The 18,615-nt window shown below is 39.2% G+C and overlaps 1 protein-coding gene across 2 annotated transcripts in view; it reads left to right on the top strand.

The window, feature by feature from the left end:
• The window catches only part of EMB2411 (DNA replication helicase), a 268,500-nt gene that overhangs the window by 153,346 nt on the left and 96,539 nt on the right, over positions 1 to 18,615 (top strand). For both annotated transcript variants that reach the window (XR_016264083.1, XM_089446669.1), the window contains exons 14-19: positions 9,259 to 9,314; positions 9,511 to 9,568; positions 10,109 to 10,219; positions 10,327 to 10,383; positions 15,203 to 15,340; positions 15,444 to 15,713. Coding sequence is in view for 1 of the 2 variants with exons in the window: in XM_089446669.1 (XP_089302795.1) it covers positions 9,259 to 9,314; positions 9,511 to 9,568; positions 10,109 to 10,219; positions 10,327 to 10,383; positions 15,203 to 15,340; positions 15,444 to 15,713 (690 nt within the window). In the remaining variant the exon portion in view is untranslated. The remainder of the gene's footprint in view (positions 1 to 9,258; positions 9,315 to 9,510; positions 9,569 to 10,108; positions 10,220 to 10,326; positions 10,384 to 15,202; positions 15,341 to 15,443; positions 15,714 to 18,615) is intronic.

Raw genomic sequence — 18,615 nt, 5'->3', positions numbered from 1 at the left:
CACTTGGCAGCATAATGACCAACTCTTCCACAAGCAAAGCATTTGAAAGGCAACTTACCTTTGAATCTTCCAGTTCCCCATTGAAGGTTCTTGACAAAATTTGATTCTTCCTCTTCTTCTGACATATGTCTTGACTCATTGTAATCTCCTTTTCCTGAGGCTTTGAATGCAGCTTCTCTCCTGTCTGATGGTCCCCCTTTTCTCATTTCGTAAGCAGTTAGAATTCCGTGTAGCTGTGACATGGTAATGCTCTGTAGATTCTGTTTTTCTTCTATGGCAGAAACTTTTGAATCAAACTTAGGAGACAAAGATCTTAGAACCTTTTCAACCAAAACAACTTCTTTTATTTCTTCACCCAAGTTTTTCATACAATTAACAATCTCATCTATACGTAGGAAATAGTTAGCCACACTTTCATCATTGTGCATTATGAGATTTTCATATTGAATTTTGAGAGTTTGTAGTTTTGCTCATTTTACCTATTCATCTCCTTCATAGCTCAGAACGATCTTGTGCCACATTTCTTTTGCGGCTTTGAGCTGCATAACCTTGACGAATTCTGATTGAGATAGGCTTCCTAATAGAGTATTGACAACCTTTGCATTTGTTTCATACTACTTCTTACCAGTCGTATCTGTAGGAGTTGCTGATGGAAAAGTGTATCCTGTTTCCACAATATCCCAAACTTCTGTACCAAGAGATTGAAGATAGGCAGTGATTCTTACCTTCCAATAGACGAAGTTGCTTCCATAAAAAATTGGTGGCCTGATTGATGCTTCTTTTTCGTAGTTGCTCATGATGATAGATCTTCCTTCAAGCGATCAAGCTTCTTCTGAAGGACCTGCTCTGATACCAATTGTTGGAAATAATACTGGGGGGGGGTGAATCAGTATTATTAGGTCAATTATTTTTCATTTCACAATCATATTTGTATACGCTACTTCAGTTAGTAAATACCGCGTATGTACGCAACTTCAGTTAAGGAAACAAGCATATATGAGCAAACTTGTAATTTAAATTATTCTTCAGATGTTGATCATTAATATGTGCATCAAACCATGTGAACAATAACCAAGAACAATAAAACAGAACAGTCAATCACACATAAGAACACAAGATATAAGGTGGAAACCCAATGTGGGTGAAACCACCTGCTGCAATTCGTCTCTATCTTCTTTCAATTAGAAACTTCTTTTTACAATGTTTCTGTACTGGTGCAGTCTTATACCAGTACACAGGCTGCTACCTGCATAAGGCTACAACCTTCTCTCGTTCTCCAGCTTCTCCTAGAAGGGAGCTACAACCCCCTTTTCTCTTGTACTAGCTGAGGTACTAGTACGTAAGTGCTGACCTATAGAAGGCTACAACCTTCTCTTTTCTTCTAGAGACCACGTTTCATAAATTTTCAGACTGGATCCATGAATATCAATCAATCATCCAGTATATCTGCTTTAACCAGACTCCTTTGTACAAACAAATATTGAATCAACCAATAACTTCTCAAAACGCTGTAACCAGAAAATAGTACCAGTAACCAAACACCAATCCTGAACCCAGAACACTGCAGCAATAAACAGAAGCAACTAAAACATATTTCATGAGATCTTCAATATGTGGAACCTGCGTGCATACGGTTTTGTATCAAGACCATCCTGTGTATATGCTGTTTTAAGTTATTGAACTAGCGTGTATACGCACTTCTGCTGTGCTGAACTTGCGTACAGATCTATAAAAGATAATTTATCCTTTTTACTTATTCAGACATTAGTTATGCCCAAATTATCATATTTATAGATCACGTCATGCGCCAAATATAACAGATCAAAAAATTACACAAAGATACTTCTCTTCAAACCACCTTAAGATCTTGACCCATCAATAGAACTTATCCTTCTCCTTGCGCTCAGGTTCCTCCTTGATTCAGATCTAGTTATGCACCATAACCCAATGACAGTATTCTAGATCTTGCTCTTCATAAGATATTCGATGCTTCAGTTCATGCCCTTGCCAAATGATCTCCTTCCCTTTTATAGACATAGGCCTTACTCAAACCATGGTCCAAAACCATAGAGATCCAAAACTAGGGACTCAATACTTGGGTTCAACACTTTGGATGCAATACTAAGGACCAAAACCATAGGTTCAAATATGTCAGACTAAATACCATGGACCAACCATAAGTTTTCCCACATGTACGCGCTTTTCTTTGCATGAAAGTGCGTGCATATGTATACATGCCTTTTGATCGGTATGCCCGCGTGTATACGCGATTTTGTTAAGAGTAACCTGCGTATACCTCATTTTCTTTCATTCTGAGAGCCTGAACTGTGATCTGCCCTTTGAGTGAGTTGCCATCAAGGACAACACCTGTGTCATAGTGCCAATCCTGTGTCATAATGCCAACACATGATTCATATCTATATGGATCATGCACTATCTTTTAGTATTTTTTTAATATAGATATGTATATATATAAAACGTGTCCCTCGTGTCTTGTTTCTAGGGTCACTGTGTCTCGTGTCCTCGTGTCATGTGACTAAGTTGGTTTGTGATTTGTCAGTGGCAGAGGGAGCAACACAACAACATATCCAACGTTGAGCAGTCTTCAGGTATGCAGTTTTCTACAACAGTTGGTGGGGTAGAAAAAAGTCAGAAGAGGGAAGAAGACACCTTTTGAGGGAATTTCTTCCTTAGTGAATTCCGAACCAAGGGATTCTATTTCTCAGTTGCTAAGCAACAGTAGCTAGGAGCAGATCTAGTAACTCTAGCAGGGAGTGCGTAGGCCAGCCTAGCAGCTGCGCAGAGGAGAGATGGAGTAGTTCGACTTTTTGTTGGCAGAGATGGCAACCAATGGGCTGAGAGATCAAGATCGGTTGGACAAAGCATCCAACTATGTGATTTGGAAGGCTAGGATCTCCTGCCTTCTAGATGAGCATTATCTCAAAACCTATATCGATAGTGTGGTAGCTGAACCTGGTGATGCAGATCCGTGTCAAAATTCCTACACTCGAAGGGTTCCTTCACCTGCTTGATTTTTTAACATACATTATCAAGTTATTCTTTTGAATACTTAAGCAAATTACTTTTGCAACCTACACTAATTAAATGTTTGATCTCATGAAACAGAAAGCAGAGCAAATAACAAGATACATAGGACACACTTAATTTTGGACAGAATAGTCCCCGGAAAAACCCAATGCGGGAAAAACGGTGTAGTAGTTCTGCGGTTTATTATTATGCAGGAGAAATATTTGAATACAAATCTAGGATGCTCATCTAGCAATCCTTTACAGAGAAAATATTGGCTGAAAATCTGAGTGAGTTTTACCTCATTTCACTTGGCAGAATTCTGGCTGATCCGACACAAGATTGGCTAAGCACGACTATTTCTGCGCTGGTCCTGCGTAGGCTCTGCGTCAGCCTTGCGTGACCTCTTCTGCCCTCTGCATCAGCTATCCCCACTGTTCTGGCAGTTCCTAACAGTTCCGGTTGTTCTAAATTCTGCTTGACAGGCAACTCTTTTGCTCTGTGCTGGCCCTTTTGGCTCTATGTCAGGACTGCGTGGGCCCAAATTGGCTCAACATCAACCTTTCCTGGCTACTGTGCTGCCTCTCTTCAAGCTCTCTCTGCCTCTCTGTTAGTATTCTTTGGAAAGTCCTTCTGGATTCTCACTGCCCCTCTACTGCTGAGTGATTACTTAGTTCAAATTTCTTAGCTTCCTAGCCCCAGAAATCGAACTCCAGATCAATTCTCTGTGTGTGTGTGTGTTTTTCCAAATGAACCCCAAGCCTACATTTTATACTTTTCTTGTTGAGTCTTCGAAGATCGAGATTAAGTCTCTAATTAACGACTAAGATTAAAACATAACTTGATCCGCCTTCTAGATCATTCTGACCCATATCTTGATTAATACCCATTAATATTTTAATTTTCCTAAGTTTATACCTAGGAACCTCCTTTAAAATATTAATTATTTTAATAAATTGCAATCAGTGTGGAATTCCACCAAATGGTTTTTGGGTTCTTTAGAACTCATGTGCCTTAGCCTCTCCACCAATTTTCAAGGCTAGAGCACTTCTGATGCTACCAAAAACAAACATTCCCTCTTAGCGACGAAAGTGCTCTAGCAACAATGTCCACCTGCATGCTGCTCTGTTTCTGAGGAACCCCTTTTCTACACTGCTGCTGCCACCAACACTGTGCTGTTGCAGCTACTGTATTGCTGCCCATGACACTGCCACTGCCACTGCTGCGTCTATACTACAATTCCCTCTCAAATGCTGCATCTGCTATGCTGTTAGCACTGCCACTGCTAACACTGCATCCGTATTGCAACTCAATTGCTGAGAGAAGCCATTGAAAAACATCCAAAATTAGCTGAATTTAACTGTGTTCAGCATAATACAATGAATGTTGGAATTTGATTGTTGCTGATTCTGACCCTCTGAATCTTTTGTGTTGTTGCTGACTCTTGCACTGCTGCCAACCTTGCTCGGTGCTGATTAGTCTCTGGTTCCCAACTACTGCATTTGTCCTCCAAACAATCCTCTGCATCATCTGACACTAAGTCCATCTCGCTACTGTTGAATCTTGGGCTCCCGTAGCAAGGAATTGATCCAAGAGGTGGACTCCTCAAGGATCTTGCCCACGTGTGGTCCTCTCGACTACAACTCAATATCGCCCCATCTCCCTCTTGGAGATGTGTGGGCACTCATGGCAAACTCTTCCTTGTCTATCTTTACTGAAGCAACCTTAGGATCATGTTTCTCATCTTTGTCCTTTTTCTTCAAAGGACACTGGGATGCATAGTGGCCCAACTCGCCACAATTGAAACATTTCACCTTCGAAATGTCCTTCTTTCGCTTCGGCTTCTACTGTCCCTTTGATGCTAAAGCTGTGTTCTCCTCCTCCTCCATCATTTTGCCACTCCCACTGCTGCCACTGAAGTTGACCTTCACTAGGTCCCTCCTTAACTCCTCCTGTTGAAGAGCCGCTCACATCTCCTCCAATGAAGGTAGTTTTTCCCTACCCAATATGCTTTGGACGAAAACTTGCCATTCGTTTGAGACTCCATTTAGAGCTATCCTCACCATCGCGATTGGCTGAGGAGTGGACCCCACTGCAACAAGCTGGTCTCTAGTGTCTTGAAGACGCTATAGATAGAGGTTTGCCCCTTCTCCTTTCTGCATCAAAGTCTTCTGCAACTTTTGCTCCAAATACATCTTTCGCTGTTCGGAAGAGCCTTCATACAGAGAAGACAAGGCTTCCCACATCTCCCGGGCTGTATCCATGCCCTACGAGTGTGAGGCCACATGATCTCGAACTCCATCGAGAATGGGCCTCTTTTGCCTTTCCTTGCTCGGCCTTGTTCTTCTTCTTTTGATCGTTGTTAGTAGGAACAATTACAACACTTTCGATGTAAGCCTCGAGATCATATTCCTCCAGAACAACCAAGATTTGAGTCTTCCATACGATATAGTTGGAGGCTCCGTCCAACCTGTCCTGATCTTTGAGCCCATGCGATGCCATCTCACTCAATTGTCGAACTGACTCCTCTAGTCACTGCTTAGCATTGCTTAGCTGCTCAGCAAGTGAGAAATTCGAATTTTTTGGCTGAAAGTTCTCTGAGGAGAAAATTCCCCTTTTACGTGTCTTCGTTCTTTTCTAGCGGATTTCTGTCCCGACAGAAACTACTCCCTTTAAGCACTGTGGTGAGGCTCTGTGTCACTCCCTATGCCTCCACAAACTTACAAATTGGAAATCGTACCTCTCTATCGTCTCACTCAAAGAGATATTTCCTCGGATCTGCTTCCTGACAAGGACTGCGCAATCCCTTCAAGGGGATTCAAATTGCTACCAATTGCAACTTTCGGCCTCACTGCTCAACACTGGATCTGCTCTACCTGTTTCAAAATCAATGCTCTAATATCATGTGAAAATTCCTACACTCGAAGGAAACCCTATTGCAACAAATCTGAATCTACTTCACCTACTTGATTTTTTAACATACATTATCAAGTTATTCTTCTGAATATTGAAGAAAATTACTTTTGTAGCCTACACTAATTAAATGTTTGATCCCATGAAACAGAAAACAGAGCAAAGAACAAGATACATAGGACACACTTAATTTTGGACACGATAGTCCCCAGAAAAACCCAATGAGGGAAAACCGATGCAGTAGTTTTGAGGGTTTATTATTATGCAGGAGAAATATTTGAATACAAATCTAGGATGCTCATTTAGCAAGCCTTTACAGAGAATACTGGCGGAAAATCTGAGTGAGTTTTACCTCACTTCACCTGACAGAATTCTCATTGATTTGGCACTAGACTAGCTAACCCCGACTATTTTTGCGTTGGCCTTGCGTTAGCCCCGTGTCACCTCTTCTGGCCTCTGTGTTAGCTGTCCCGACTGTTCCGGCAGTTCCCGACAGTTCTGGATTCTGCGTGACAGATAACTTTTCTATTCTGCGCTAGCCCTTTTGGCTCTGCGTCAGGACTGCATGGGCCCAGACTAGCCCAGCGCCAGCCTTTCTCGGCTACTATGCTGTCTCTTTGCAAGCTCTCTCTGCCTCTCTGTCAGTATTCTTCGGAAAGTCCTTTCGGATTGTCACTGCCCCTCTGCTGTTGAATGATCACTTAGTTTGAATTTCTCAGCTTCCTAGCCCCAGAAATCAAAATCTAGATCAATTCTGTGTGTGTGTGTGTGTTTGTCTAAATGAACCCCAAGCCTCCATTTTATACTTTTCTTGTTGAGTCTTCAACGACCGAGATTAAGTCTCTAATTAATGGCTAAGATTAAAACATGACTTGATCTGCCTTCTAGATCATTCTCATCCATATTTTGATTAATAACCATTAATATTTTAATTTTCCTAAGTTTAGACTTAGGAACCTCATTAAAAATATTAATTATTTTAATAAAATACAATCCGGGTGGAATTTCACCAAACAGTTTTTGGGTTTCCATTTTCTAGGAGTTGTGTTTGCACTCCCACATTATATTTGTATTGGATGTATCCTTTAATCCCATTGACCTACTTTTGTGGAATTCGTTGGACATTAATAAAATGATCTTATCTATCTTATCATATCTTATTACGATGAATTTGCCCACTAAGGGATTTCAAATTGTCTCATTTGACCATTGGAAGTCCTATGTTCGTTTTTATTGTCATTAGAAGTGTAAAATACGAAAAATAATGGTCTTTGGATTCTCAATGTCCTTCTCTAGATGTCACAATGGCTACCTTGGTGGCTCGACTTGTTTGCTTGGCTTGCTTTGGTCCATGAATAACTTTACTTGGTCATTGTAGACTTCAATTTGGTTGAGAGGGTGATGATTTAACCTTCAAATGGCTACTTTCTTGTCCACTTGATCTTCCAATGGCTGGTTTTGAGCCCCAACGTTCTGCTTGTGTTGACCTTAATGGTTAGTAGGAGGGTTGACTTGACTCACTTGGTTAGATCTTCAATGCACTTGGTCATTTTGACATGATTCCTTGACTGTTAAATTATTTTTAGTTCATCTTCCATGTACCACCAGCCCCAATGTCTAGTCGAAGCCTTGCACTGTCATTATTTGACTCACACATGTCATGTCATCATGCATGAAAGAGGAATGTCTAATGCTCTAGGGAATTTGAAGAATTTGCCACTGGGGTTTTGTCTGACCAAATTTGTAGATCACTTTTGATGTATTGCATGCCACTTTTTGTCAAGATTTACCCCTGTTCTGCCACTTGGAACCCCCATGTGTGGCTGGACCAACTTTGACTGCTTGTTTTTAGATGATGCATTCACATTTTGTAAAAAAAATTCAATGTGGCATGCTATCTTCACTTTATTCTAAGTATTTTGAGACCAAATTGACTTTTTTACTCTTGCGACCCGTGTTAGGAAATATGTACTACCTTGGGAAATATGAACTGTTGAAACTGTGAGATTGCCATGTTGAGATCTGTTTGATAAATACTGCACCAATGCCAAGGACACATATTGACTTTATGGCCATAACAATGCAGTAAGGCATAGGTGCACCCGACATGGGTTGGACTGGTCCCTACACTGGTGATCACCCCTACATAACTAAAGGCTCCCATAAACCATGTGTCCCAATGAGATCCATCAAAAGCCCTCTAATCCTATCTAGGCCGAAAGGGCCTGTGACTTAGCCCAAGGGGACCATGAATGGCCGAACATCAAAAGGCCTAAGACATCTAAATACAAAAACTCACATGGTTTTACAAGGCTTTTGACTTGTATCATTGGACTTACAATGATGATACGCAAAGTTACAAAAATATGTACCCCTGCTGAAATGAGGGGTAACACAACCCAATGGTAGTACCATCCTTATGAAGCTATTATCTTGCAAATGCCTGTAATGTGATGAAAATAATATATGTCATCCTCATGCTATAATATGAGGGGTAACAGGTTTGAACTAGCTGGTTCTGATAAGATTGATGCTAAGTAAAGTACATTATAACATGACCATTAAAGTATGCATTTTCTATCATGACCCCTTAATGGTCAAATCTGAAACTATACTAGGCTTATCCCTAAATTTTGCAAACTTATATGGACTGAGAGGCTTGGTGAAGATGTCTGCAGTTTGCTCCTGAGTTGCATGATATTGCAGCTGTATTTATCCAATTTTCACAAGGCAGAATATAGTGACAATGGATCTCCAATTTATGTTTAAGGGATTATATTTGGTAAATAATTCAGTGCAAGAAAGAAAAGACGAGACATGATTTTGGTCAAGCATGGTGTTGTAATATATTTTATGGTAATATATTTTGTTGTGTTGTTGCTTGTTAGTTCTATGTTTTAAATTGAAATATTGCGTCAAAGTTCAAATCAAAGCTCTAACTTTCTATTCTATTTCTCATTAACATACTTTTGCCTTTGTCTTATATTTGTTGGTGATGTATGCTTATTGAAGCTTTTATACACTCTGATGTACTTGTTCATTGCATCTTTCTAGGTATTCAATAGTATGCTTTTGATATTGTTGTTCAGGAAACTGTCACATTTTATCTAGCTTGAACAATTTATATATGCATTTCAATGGGTGCATCCGGAATAAGTTTTTAGCGGCACTGAGGGTGTTCCATGTATTCATAGAATTATAACAGAGTAGATACCGAAAACTTTTTTCAAGCACTTATTTGTTGCTTGTCATTCCTTTTGTTGCTACATTTGAAATATCTGAAATTGATGGGAATGGAGTTTGATGTTTCCATCACAGGCTGCCATGGAGCATAGGGCACAAGTGATCTTGTATACCCTACTCATGTCTGACAGGTACAAACATGATTAGGCTTAGATTATCAATTTTATTGTCCTTGTCTCAAGGACTGGTTTTTCATTCAATAGTTTTCAATACTTAATATATGTGGTAAAAGCAGTAGGGCTTTAGAAAGCATAACACTGTATCTTGTTGAGTGAATTTCTAGTATATATATGCAAAAAAATTGTCATATGTTAAATCTTGTGGCAGGTATTTGCAAGATATTGGTTCGGGCCTTATCTATTATCTACATACAAATCAAACGCAGGTGTGCATTGCTAGTTTTCCATTCAAATATTGATATTGACACTTGTGTTTAATTGAAGCAATATGAAGTGCATTTTCCAGAAAATGATATTCACAATTCAGTTACAAGTCAGATAGGCTAACAAGAACGGTTTTGGTCATGGTCATGCAGTAACACCAGATTTAAAATTATTATTTTATTCTATAATAGAGGCCTTGCTAGCCTAGGCAGTATCTCATGATAAATCTTTATTGATCAATAAATGCCATTTATCCATACAATTCTCCAGATATTCCTTTATATATTTTGAGACAATATATTATAATTCTCAACTGTGCTATTTAGATTCCATATAGCTGTGCAAAATTCAATGTATAAGAGAATGTTCCATATTCTCTCATTCCAAGAGATTTCTCAATATTAGTAATCCTGCGCTATGTGGCTACAGATATTTACCTCTATGCTGGAATAGTGCTCGCACCAATATATTTTTATTGTTCTGATAGTGTGATACTGTGATTGCAACAATATGTTTTAACAGAGAACTTTGCATTTGCCTAGGGAATTGCAGTTCAGCATGCAGACCTTGTTGGTCTTATAATGCAGCGGAATGAGCATGCAACTAATTTGTTAACAGCATCGTCAACTCAGACGTTGCCTCCGATGCTAAAGGTACAGACCTTTGACTACTATTGAGAGCGTCTTTTCAAGAAACCTATAAACTCATTAGAGTCTTGTTACAAAGATGAACTGAATGCGTAGCAACTCTGTTTTTGCAGAGCTATAGCACTTGCCAAGGTTGCCGGCATCTGGAAATATGCACTGTTTACCACAAGGTATATGAAATCCTCTCTGCACGTTCTGATTTTCTATGGCATTCTATATGATTGGTAGAAATAAATGTTGCATAATATTTGGATATTACTTGGGAGCTTCCAAACAGCATTTGCATTCTTGTGTTCTATTTTAAATTTAAAAACTTTTCTCGTAAATCTTGAAATGATAGGAAGAGTTATTAGTAAATTAGTGCTGCTGCCTTTCAACATCAGTTACTGCAGATTAAAGCTTCATAGATGCTGTGATTCTTGCTTTTCAGATGGTGTTAACTGATACTGAGTGACACTTTACTAGTGATTTACATGTGCATGCACTAAGGAACTACACCTAGTGTGCAATTATATTGTATATACCAGTGTTGTGAAAAGCGCAATTTTATCGCGCTTTTTTCAAAAAAGCGCGCGTTTTTACCTTGGCCAATTAAAACCCGCGTTTTATAGGTAAAAAGTGCCGGTTTTTTTTATCGCATTTTTTTTTCCGAAAAAAGCGCGCTTTTTTCGAAAAAAGCGCGATTTAATTGGAAAAAACCGCCGAGGGCGCGGGCAGCGGGGTTATAACTATGAAATTCGAATTTTTTTTGTCATTTCTGATTGAGGGCGCGGAGGAGGAGGAGAAGCGTTGAGGAGAAGAGCTGAAGGGTTTGGGTCCACTTTGGGAGCGAATCCAAGTGCTTGTAGGAGAATTTCAAGAGGAGATCACCAATTTGTCCATAAAAACGGTATGTAGATTAATTTTTTTTTGTTTTCCTTGTTTAAAAACTTTGTTTTTCATTGTTTTTGGTTGGGAAACTTCATATGGGCACCATTTTCCTTTTGTTTTCATTGTTTCTAAAGAATTTTTTGTAATTTTTCATTGATTTGGGATGGGTAACTTGGTATGACTATGGGAACCAATTTTTTATTTTTTTTTTCATTTTTTTTAAACATTGTTTATGTTTTTTCATTTTGGCATTTGCCATTTGGTTGGGTAACTTGGGTTTGAACTTTGGAACTTTGGATTTTGGAAATTTGTATCTTGTAATTTTGTAAATGCTAAATTGTAATTTGTAATCCTAAATTCCTATTTCCTAATCCTTATTTTTCCATAGGTTTGCAAATTCAAAAATCAAAAACAAACATGCCAAGGAAATTGGATCCTTTCTGGGAATATGGTGAACCTAAAACTCCGAATGATAGACAAAACTTGTATTGCAAGTTGTGTGGAAAGGAGATACGCAGGGGGGTGTACAGGTTGAAGTATCACCTTGCACAAATCCCTGGACATGATGTGGGGCCCTGTATAAATACAAATCCTGAACTTATCCAAAGAGCCATGAGAGCATTGGGAGAATTAGAGCACGCTAGAGAGGCCAAAGAAGAACTCAAAAGGCAACTAAAAAGGTCAGCTGAAGGAAGTGGGCCAAGTGGCACTGGTTCTACTGCAACGTCAGTCAATCCGGTAGCTGCATCATCATTTTTTGTTCCTCGAACCACACCTGGTTCACAACCAACTATCGGTTCAATGCTAAAAAGAACTGAAAAAGAACAAGCTGATAGGTTGATGGCAAAATTTCTCCTCTGGAGTGATATTCCTTTCAGCATTGTAAGGAATAATCCATTTTTCCAACCTGCTGTTGATGCTATTGCCAGTGTTGGCCCGGGGTACAAAATCCCTTCTTATCATGATTTCAGAGGCCGGATTCTTCAAGATGAAAAGCGTGACTGCACCCAAAGATTGGAGGATTTTAGGGCATCATGGGCACAAACAGGATGCACTGTTATGTCAGATGGTTGGACTGACCAAAAGGGGAGAACCCTTATAAACTTCTTGGTTAGTTGTCCCAAGGGGACTATGTTTATCAAATCTATTGATGCAACTCATCAAATCAAAGATGCAAGAACTTTATGTGATTTGCTGGATGTGTTTATTTTGGAGGTGGGTGCAGAAAATGTTGTCCAAGTCATAACGGACAATGCTGCAAATTATGTTGCTGCTGGTAGAATGCTGATGGACAGGCATCCTACTTTATTTTGGACACCTTGTGCTGCCCATTGTATTGATTTGATGTTAGAGGACATAGGGAAAATTCCCTTTGTCAAAGATATTGTTGACTCATCAAAAGGCATCACAAAATTTATTTACAATCATACATCTGTGCTTAGCTTAATGAGAAAATGCACCAACAACAAAAAGTTGGTGTGCCCCGCCATTACACGGTTTGCGACGAGTTTCATATCTCTTCAATCCCTCTTGAATTCTATGTGGGATTTGAAGAGAATGTTTCTTTCAGAGGAGTGGCGTGCTTCGTCAATGAGCCGCAAACCAGAAGGAGAGGCTGTGTGCAGACTAGTTTCATACCAGGAAGACTTCTGGGCAGGAGTGCAGGAGGTGTGCGCCGTTACTGAACCTTTGGTGAAGGTTCTTCGGTTGGTTGATGGTGAGAAGCCCGCAATGGGCTATTTGTATGAAGCCATGGACAGGGCCAAAGAAGCCATTCGGTCCTACTATGATGATAAGGGAGATGATGGGTTTCAGAAACAACTCCTTCTATGGGAAGTGATTGATGAGCGATGGAACAACACACTCCATCGTCCCATTCATGCTGCTGGGCTTTTCCTGAACCCTGCATTTTCTTATGCATGTGGGTTTGATTTTGATGCTGAGATCATGGATGGATTCTTATCCTGTGTCCAGAAGATGGTGCGATCTCCAGAACAACGTATGGAGATCTCTAAACAAATAGAGACATATAAGATGGCAGGTGGCACATTTGGCTTTGAGATGGCTATCATTGATAGGACGATTAAAATGCCAGGTATTTTTTAGTTTGTACTTTGTAACTTTGTTTCAAATTTCATTCTCTTCAAATTCCATTTTTTTCTTATGTTTATTTAAAATTTTATTTGTAATTTTGTTGTAGACGCATGGTGGAAGATGTATGGTGGCAGAGTACCCCTTTTGCAAAAGCTTGCCGTACGCATCCTCAGCCAAACATGCAGCTCCTCAGGATGTGAGCGCAATTGGAGTGTATTTGAAAAAATACACAACAAGAAGCGCAATAGGTTAACACTTAAACATTTAAAATATTGCAAATTTCCAAATAAATTTTTGAATTCATTAAACAATATTTTTTTTATAATATTAATTATTAATTATTATTTCATGAACTTTGTACAGGTTGGAGTCCCATAGACTTAATGACATGGTCTATGTCTACTACAATCTTCGATTGTGGGTGAGGCAACTAGAGAGGACACCTGATATGGATGCCATCTCATTGGATGGGATTGACACCACTGCTGAATGGAGGGTTGAGACCGAGAGGCCTCTCATGGATCCCACTGATGATTGGTTAGTGCAGGATGAGGGGGAGGAGGAGGGGGAGGAGGAGGAGGAGCAGGAGGAGGTGACACCGCCTACCCGGGCTACCACTACCACCAGTAGAGGATGTGGTCTCCGTCTACCTCCTGTAGCTGCTACTTCTACTTCTTCAGCTTCTAGAGCACGTCAGACTCCACTGCCATTTCCACCAGCACAGGCACCAGCATCTTCATCTAGAGGGAAAGGGAAAGCAGTGACATTTTCTCGCAAGAGGGGCAGAGGAAATCAATAGGATTAGACTTTCATTTTATTGTATATGACATTATGACATGATGAGATACATTATCATATTTTTTGTTGATATTTTGACACTGAGTTGGGACTCAAGTCCTCAGGAGTCAGGACTTACTATTCAGGACATGATTCAATGTTATGTGTGATTTTAGCGCTAGAAATGATATTAAACATCTTATATATTAGTTTTTTTATCATATTTATGTGTCAATGTATTTATTTTATGTTGTAGATGGTTTAGATATTAAAAAAATTGAAAAAAAATGAAAAAAAAATGAATATTTTGTGCCAAACGCTTTTTTCCCGCTTTTTCCGATTTTTTCCGCTTTGTTCCCCACACCGATTTAATCCCGCTCGCGCTTATTCAATGTAATACATGCAGCTTTAGCTTTCTCTTGACAAGGAATTCAAATTAGTCCTTCAGCTACTTAGTATATTTGAGTGCTTTAACTTTTTTCTTTCCCTCTTCTCTCTTTTGTCTTACTTTCCCTCTTCTCTCTTTTGTCTTACAATTGCTTCTGTGGTTGTTTTATTGCAATTAGATCTTGAACTTGTGGTTAAAATCTTACATGTTATCAACGATTTTATGATATCAAAGATTTAAAAATCTAACAGTGTCATGTCTGTAACATTGATATTCTAGGTTCGAAAAAAATGATGTCCATAAAAATGAAAACTTAAAAGTAGTCTACCATAATATAAAAAAACTATAAAGGAACATTATAACTATAAAACTCCATTACTAATAAAAGAAACCTTCGTAGGTGCATCTTAACCTCCAATCTATTAATCATTGAGATATTTATGTCTCTATTTTGTTTGATCTGTTATCTTTAGGGTAAGATGGATCTATGCTTGTTAGATATCAGTCAGTTGTAGAGAGAGGGTTGTTACTGGTGTTTTGAGACATGGAAATCTGAAGTCTGGCTATTATATAGATCCTGTATGTCTTCAAACTAGATAAGAGAACTGTAGGGAAGGGATCATTGTTGGCCATAGGGAACTTGGTACCTTTCTCCAACCCAGTTTTGCCTTGTGTTGCCTCGCTATGCAGTTGCACACATTGCTATCAAACATACTGGAATGAATGTTTTGCTACATCGCATGCTAATGATATAATGCATGATTCAGATCTTAATATTAAACTCAATAAGCTGTGTGCGTTAAAATGGTGTGGGGATACATTAATTTTATTTTGAATTGAAACTATTTGAAAATGTGCAGGCTCAAGAGTGGGGCAATGCTGAAAGTAGTGGGCTTGGTGATTTGTTCAATTCTTATGTTAGTCATCTTAGTAATGCCTACTCTGATTTCCTTCGACATTGGGACCAACTGATTGACTTGGAAGCCCGGGATTCACAGGCTCGTAATTGCTTTTTGATTTATGACATTTTATGTTTAAATAATCATTGGTCTGTGCATTTGCAATGGTACTAATGATATTTTTATATCATATAACCTACAGAAAGCTTGCAGTGAAATATGGAGAAAGCCTAGTTTGCAACGTGAGGAAGAAGGGGGTTGCCTTTCCTCAATGGTTCTTGATATTTCACACAGCTACCCTGGACAGAAGGTCGGAAAAACTGGTGAATACATTTATCATTTTCGCCGGCTGGATTCCTTCAATCATAAGCAAAACTATCCAGAAATGCCGAAGGATGTTGCTACAAGGACTATGGCCAATTCACCTTCAGTCAGTCTGCTTGATCAACCATTTAAATGTGGTGATCATGTGGTATGCCTACTATTTTCTTCTTGTTCAGTTCTTTCAGCCTAGATTGTCACATTTTCCAATTGCTATAATATTTAATTGTGTTTGTAGCATTATTACTTTATCTGTAGCATTTAGCAGTTAGTGACGTTCATGCAGTGTATTTATTCTTCTCAGAGAGATGCCCTATTGTGGAAAGCTTCATCTATATATATGTAAATCACTGTATGAAGGCTGAACTCCAATCCACTTGCTACACTTGGATTCAAAGTTCCAAATTTTGGCAGTAGATTAAAGTTATTTGCATACATCATTTTAGCTGAAGCATCACCTTTGTTGACACCATGTTTTGGGAGCTAAAGCTCTGAAAATACCAGTGTTGCAAACATGTAGATTTTGCTGCGCAAAAATCGCAAAATCGTGATTTTTTTGGCCTAGCTGATGTTTGCGGATTTTTACAGATCTTCCTCGAATTTTTGGTTTTCTGGACCCTTGTCAATTTTATCCTGTTGCCAATGTTTACAACATTGGAAAATACTACTTTTGCTACATCGCCATAATTTACATAAGTCAGGTCTTTGTCAATGTCTACATTTATTTTGGTAGAACTTATTGCAAGTAGAGATTTTGTTGGAACATTCAGCAATGCTTGGGAGGGGAAGGTGGGTGAATCAATATTGACAATTTCCAACAATAAAAATGTTGCAAATGTATCCCAAGATATAAAGCAAAGCACATAATAAAAAAAATGTATAGTACATAGAGATTTTTAAGTGGAAACCCAAAGCGGGAGAAAACCATTAAATGCTTTTCTTAATATATTAAAGAGTGCATTCAAATTTATCAGCACCAACTGAAAGGCAGCACCAACTCCCTCGTTTATCAACCCCAACAGAAACGATGCACCAACTACCTAGTGAGCACCGACTCACAGTTCTTAGGCACCAATCTGCCTAGCACTACCCTACCACCCACACAACTCTGCTTTTCATCCACAGTTTGGTTTGCAACACAAGTACTGTCTAAAGGCTAAGCTTTACTCTGCCTAGATAGGCCTGCTCCACACCAGCGAATATACTCTCCTCTGTTTATAAACCTGGCAGCTTGTATCCAACACTATACTTGCTGTACCAAAACTTAGTTAGGCTTATCAATCCTCATAATTTTTGCTATCACATCTGTTTAGGCAGTCTTGATGAATTAGGGCTTGGCCTTCAAGACAGGCCTGAATTCGATCTCAATAGGACCTCAAAGCAACACTGAAACTTGGCCTTGAACCACTGTTTTAAAACTCCGACTCCGACTCCGACTCGGCCGAGGGTCCACTTCGACTCGGCCGAGGGTCGAGTCCGACTCTGACTCGGTATCGACTCGGCCGGCTTGCTTTCAATGACTCAGTTGTAGTAAAAAATACATTATATATATATATATATATTTGTATAAAAAACATAATTTTAAAGATTTTCATTCATGTTTCCAAACAGACAGCATTAGAATATAGATAGAAGGCAACATATGATCAAAGTAGGCTCATGAATATATCCATTATATCAAAATGGCAATCACTGCACTGTCCAATACATACATGATGATGATATGGAGATCAAAACAAAAACACATAACCAAGGAGGCTAGAAATGGCCACTACAACAAAAGTAAACTATGACCAATACTACTGGCTACTGCTAGAGGAACCAAGATCATCTGGCTCAACCTCTGGATCAGAGTCAGACAGGCCAGCCCATGGCTCCTCCTCATCATCTCCAACTGCAACTGTAGAAGTGGTAGCACTAGCACGCTGTGCAGCCGCTGCAAGCTGAGATAGATGAGATATGCGCTTCTGTCATGGCTGAGAAGAGGAAGCGCCTGCAACTGAAGGACTTGGGGCTGGCCTTGAGGTTGGTACAAGTAGATCAGGATCTGCATTCAATTGAACATCCTGTACGAGTGATGCCACTGTCTGTAAATCATAATCAAGATCCTCATCAGAATCAAACTCTGTTGGATTACACTCCACTACCCAATATGATGTTGGATCAATGTTTTCCAACACAATGGGATCTGAATCAGGTCTTTTGTTCAGCAATTGGTTGCGTCTGAGCCGGAAGTTGTATTGAACATAGACTAGATCATTTAACTGTTTTTGATCTAAACGGTTTCTCTTCTTTGTGTGAATCCTCCCAAAGACAGACAAATTGCGCTCACACCCAGTAGCACTGCAAGTTTGACTCAAAATACGAATTGCAAATTTATGCAAATTAGGACGATGGCTACCAAAAGCCTTCCACCATTGTGCTGCAAAAAACATAGGAGTGTAATGAGTTAGCTTAACAAAATTACAAATTATATCCAACTTTCAAATTATAAACGACTTAACAAAATAAGTATTAAGAATTTGAAAATTGAAATTTTTGTTTACATGGCTCATCTGCTTCCCTTGCAATCTTTGCTAGGTTCTTCCCAAAGGTACCTGAGGCATTGCTGAAGGTTGTGACATGTCAGTGTATGTCCAGCTGATCACACTCCAGTGGGATCATGTGATCAATGCAGTCAATCAATCCATCTCTAACCTCCCCCTTCAAAGCTCCTGTCGCCTTAGCTTTATAATGATACCATGGGTTCAAAAAATACCCAACTTGGCAACTGCATGTATAGGACGATGGAGTTGATTGTTCCATCTTCATCAATGATTGCCCAAATGGGCCCATACTTAGCCATTTTATCCTTGTATGCCCTCTTTATTTGCTCCTTTGCTTGATTCATAGCCTCATAAATTGTAATATTCCTAATTAGCCATGGCTAGTTGGAATATTCGATTTTGTTCAAAATTTTGCCTTCTATAGTTATTTATAAATAAAAAGTGAGGAAGGGGGACATAACTCACTTTTAAAATAAAAAGTCACTTCCTAGTAGCACAATGTTGTGA

This window comes from Pinus tabuliformis, chromosome X (assembly GCF_031772625.1).
Source record: "Pinus tabuliformis cultivar Carrire ecotype Pingquan chromosome X, CPIR1, whole genome shotgun sequence".
NCBI classification, from domain to species: Eukaryota; Viridiplantae; Streptophyta; class Pinopsida; order Pinales; family Pinaceae; genus Pinus; species Pinus tabuliformis.
The sequence above is the reverse complement of the archived record's forward strand: the minus strand, read 5'-3'. Positions and strand labels throughout refer to the sequence as shown.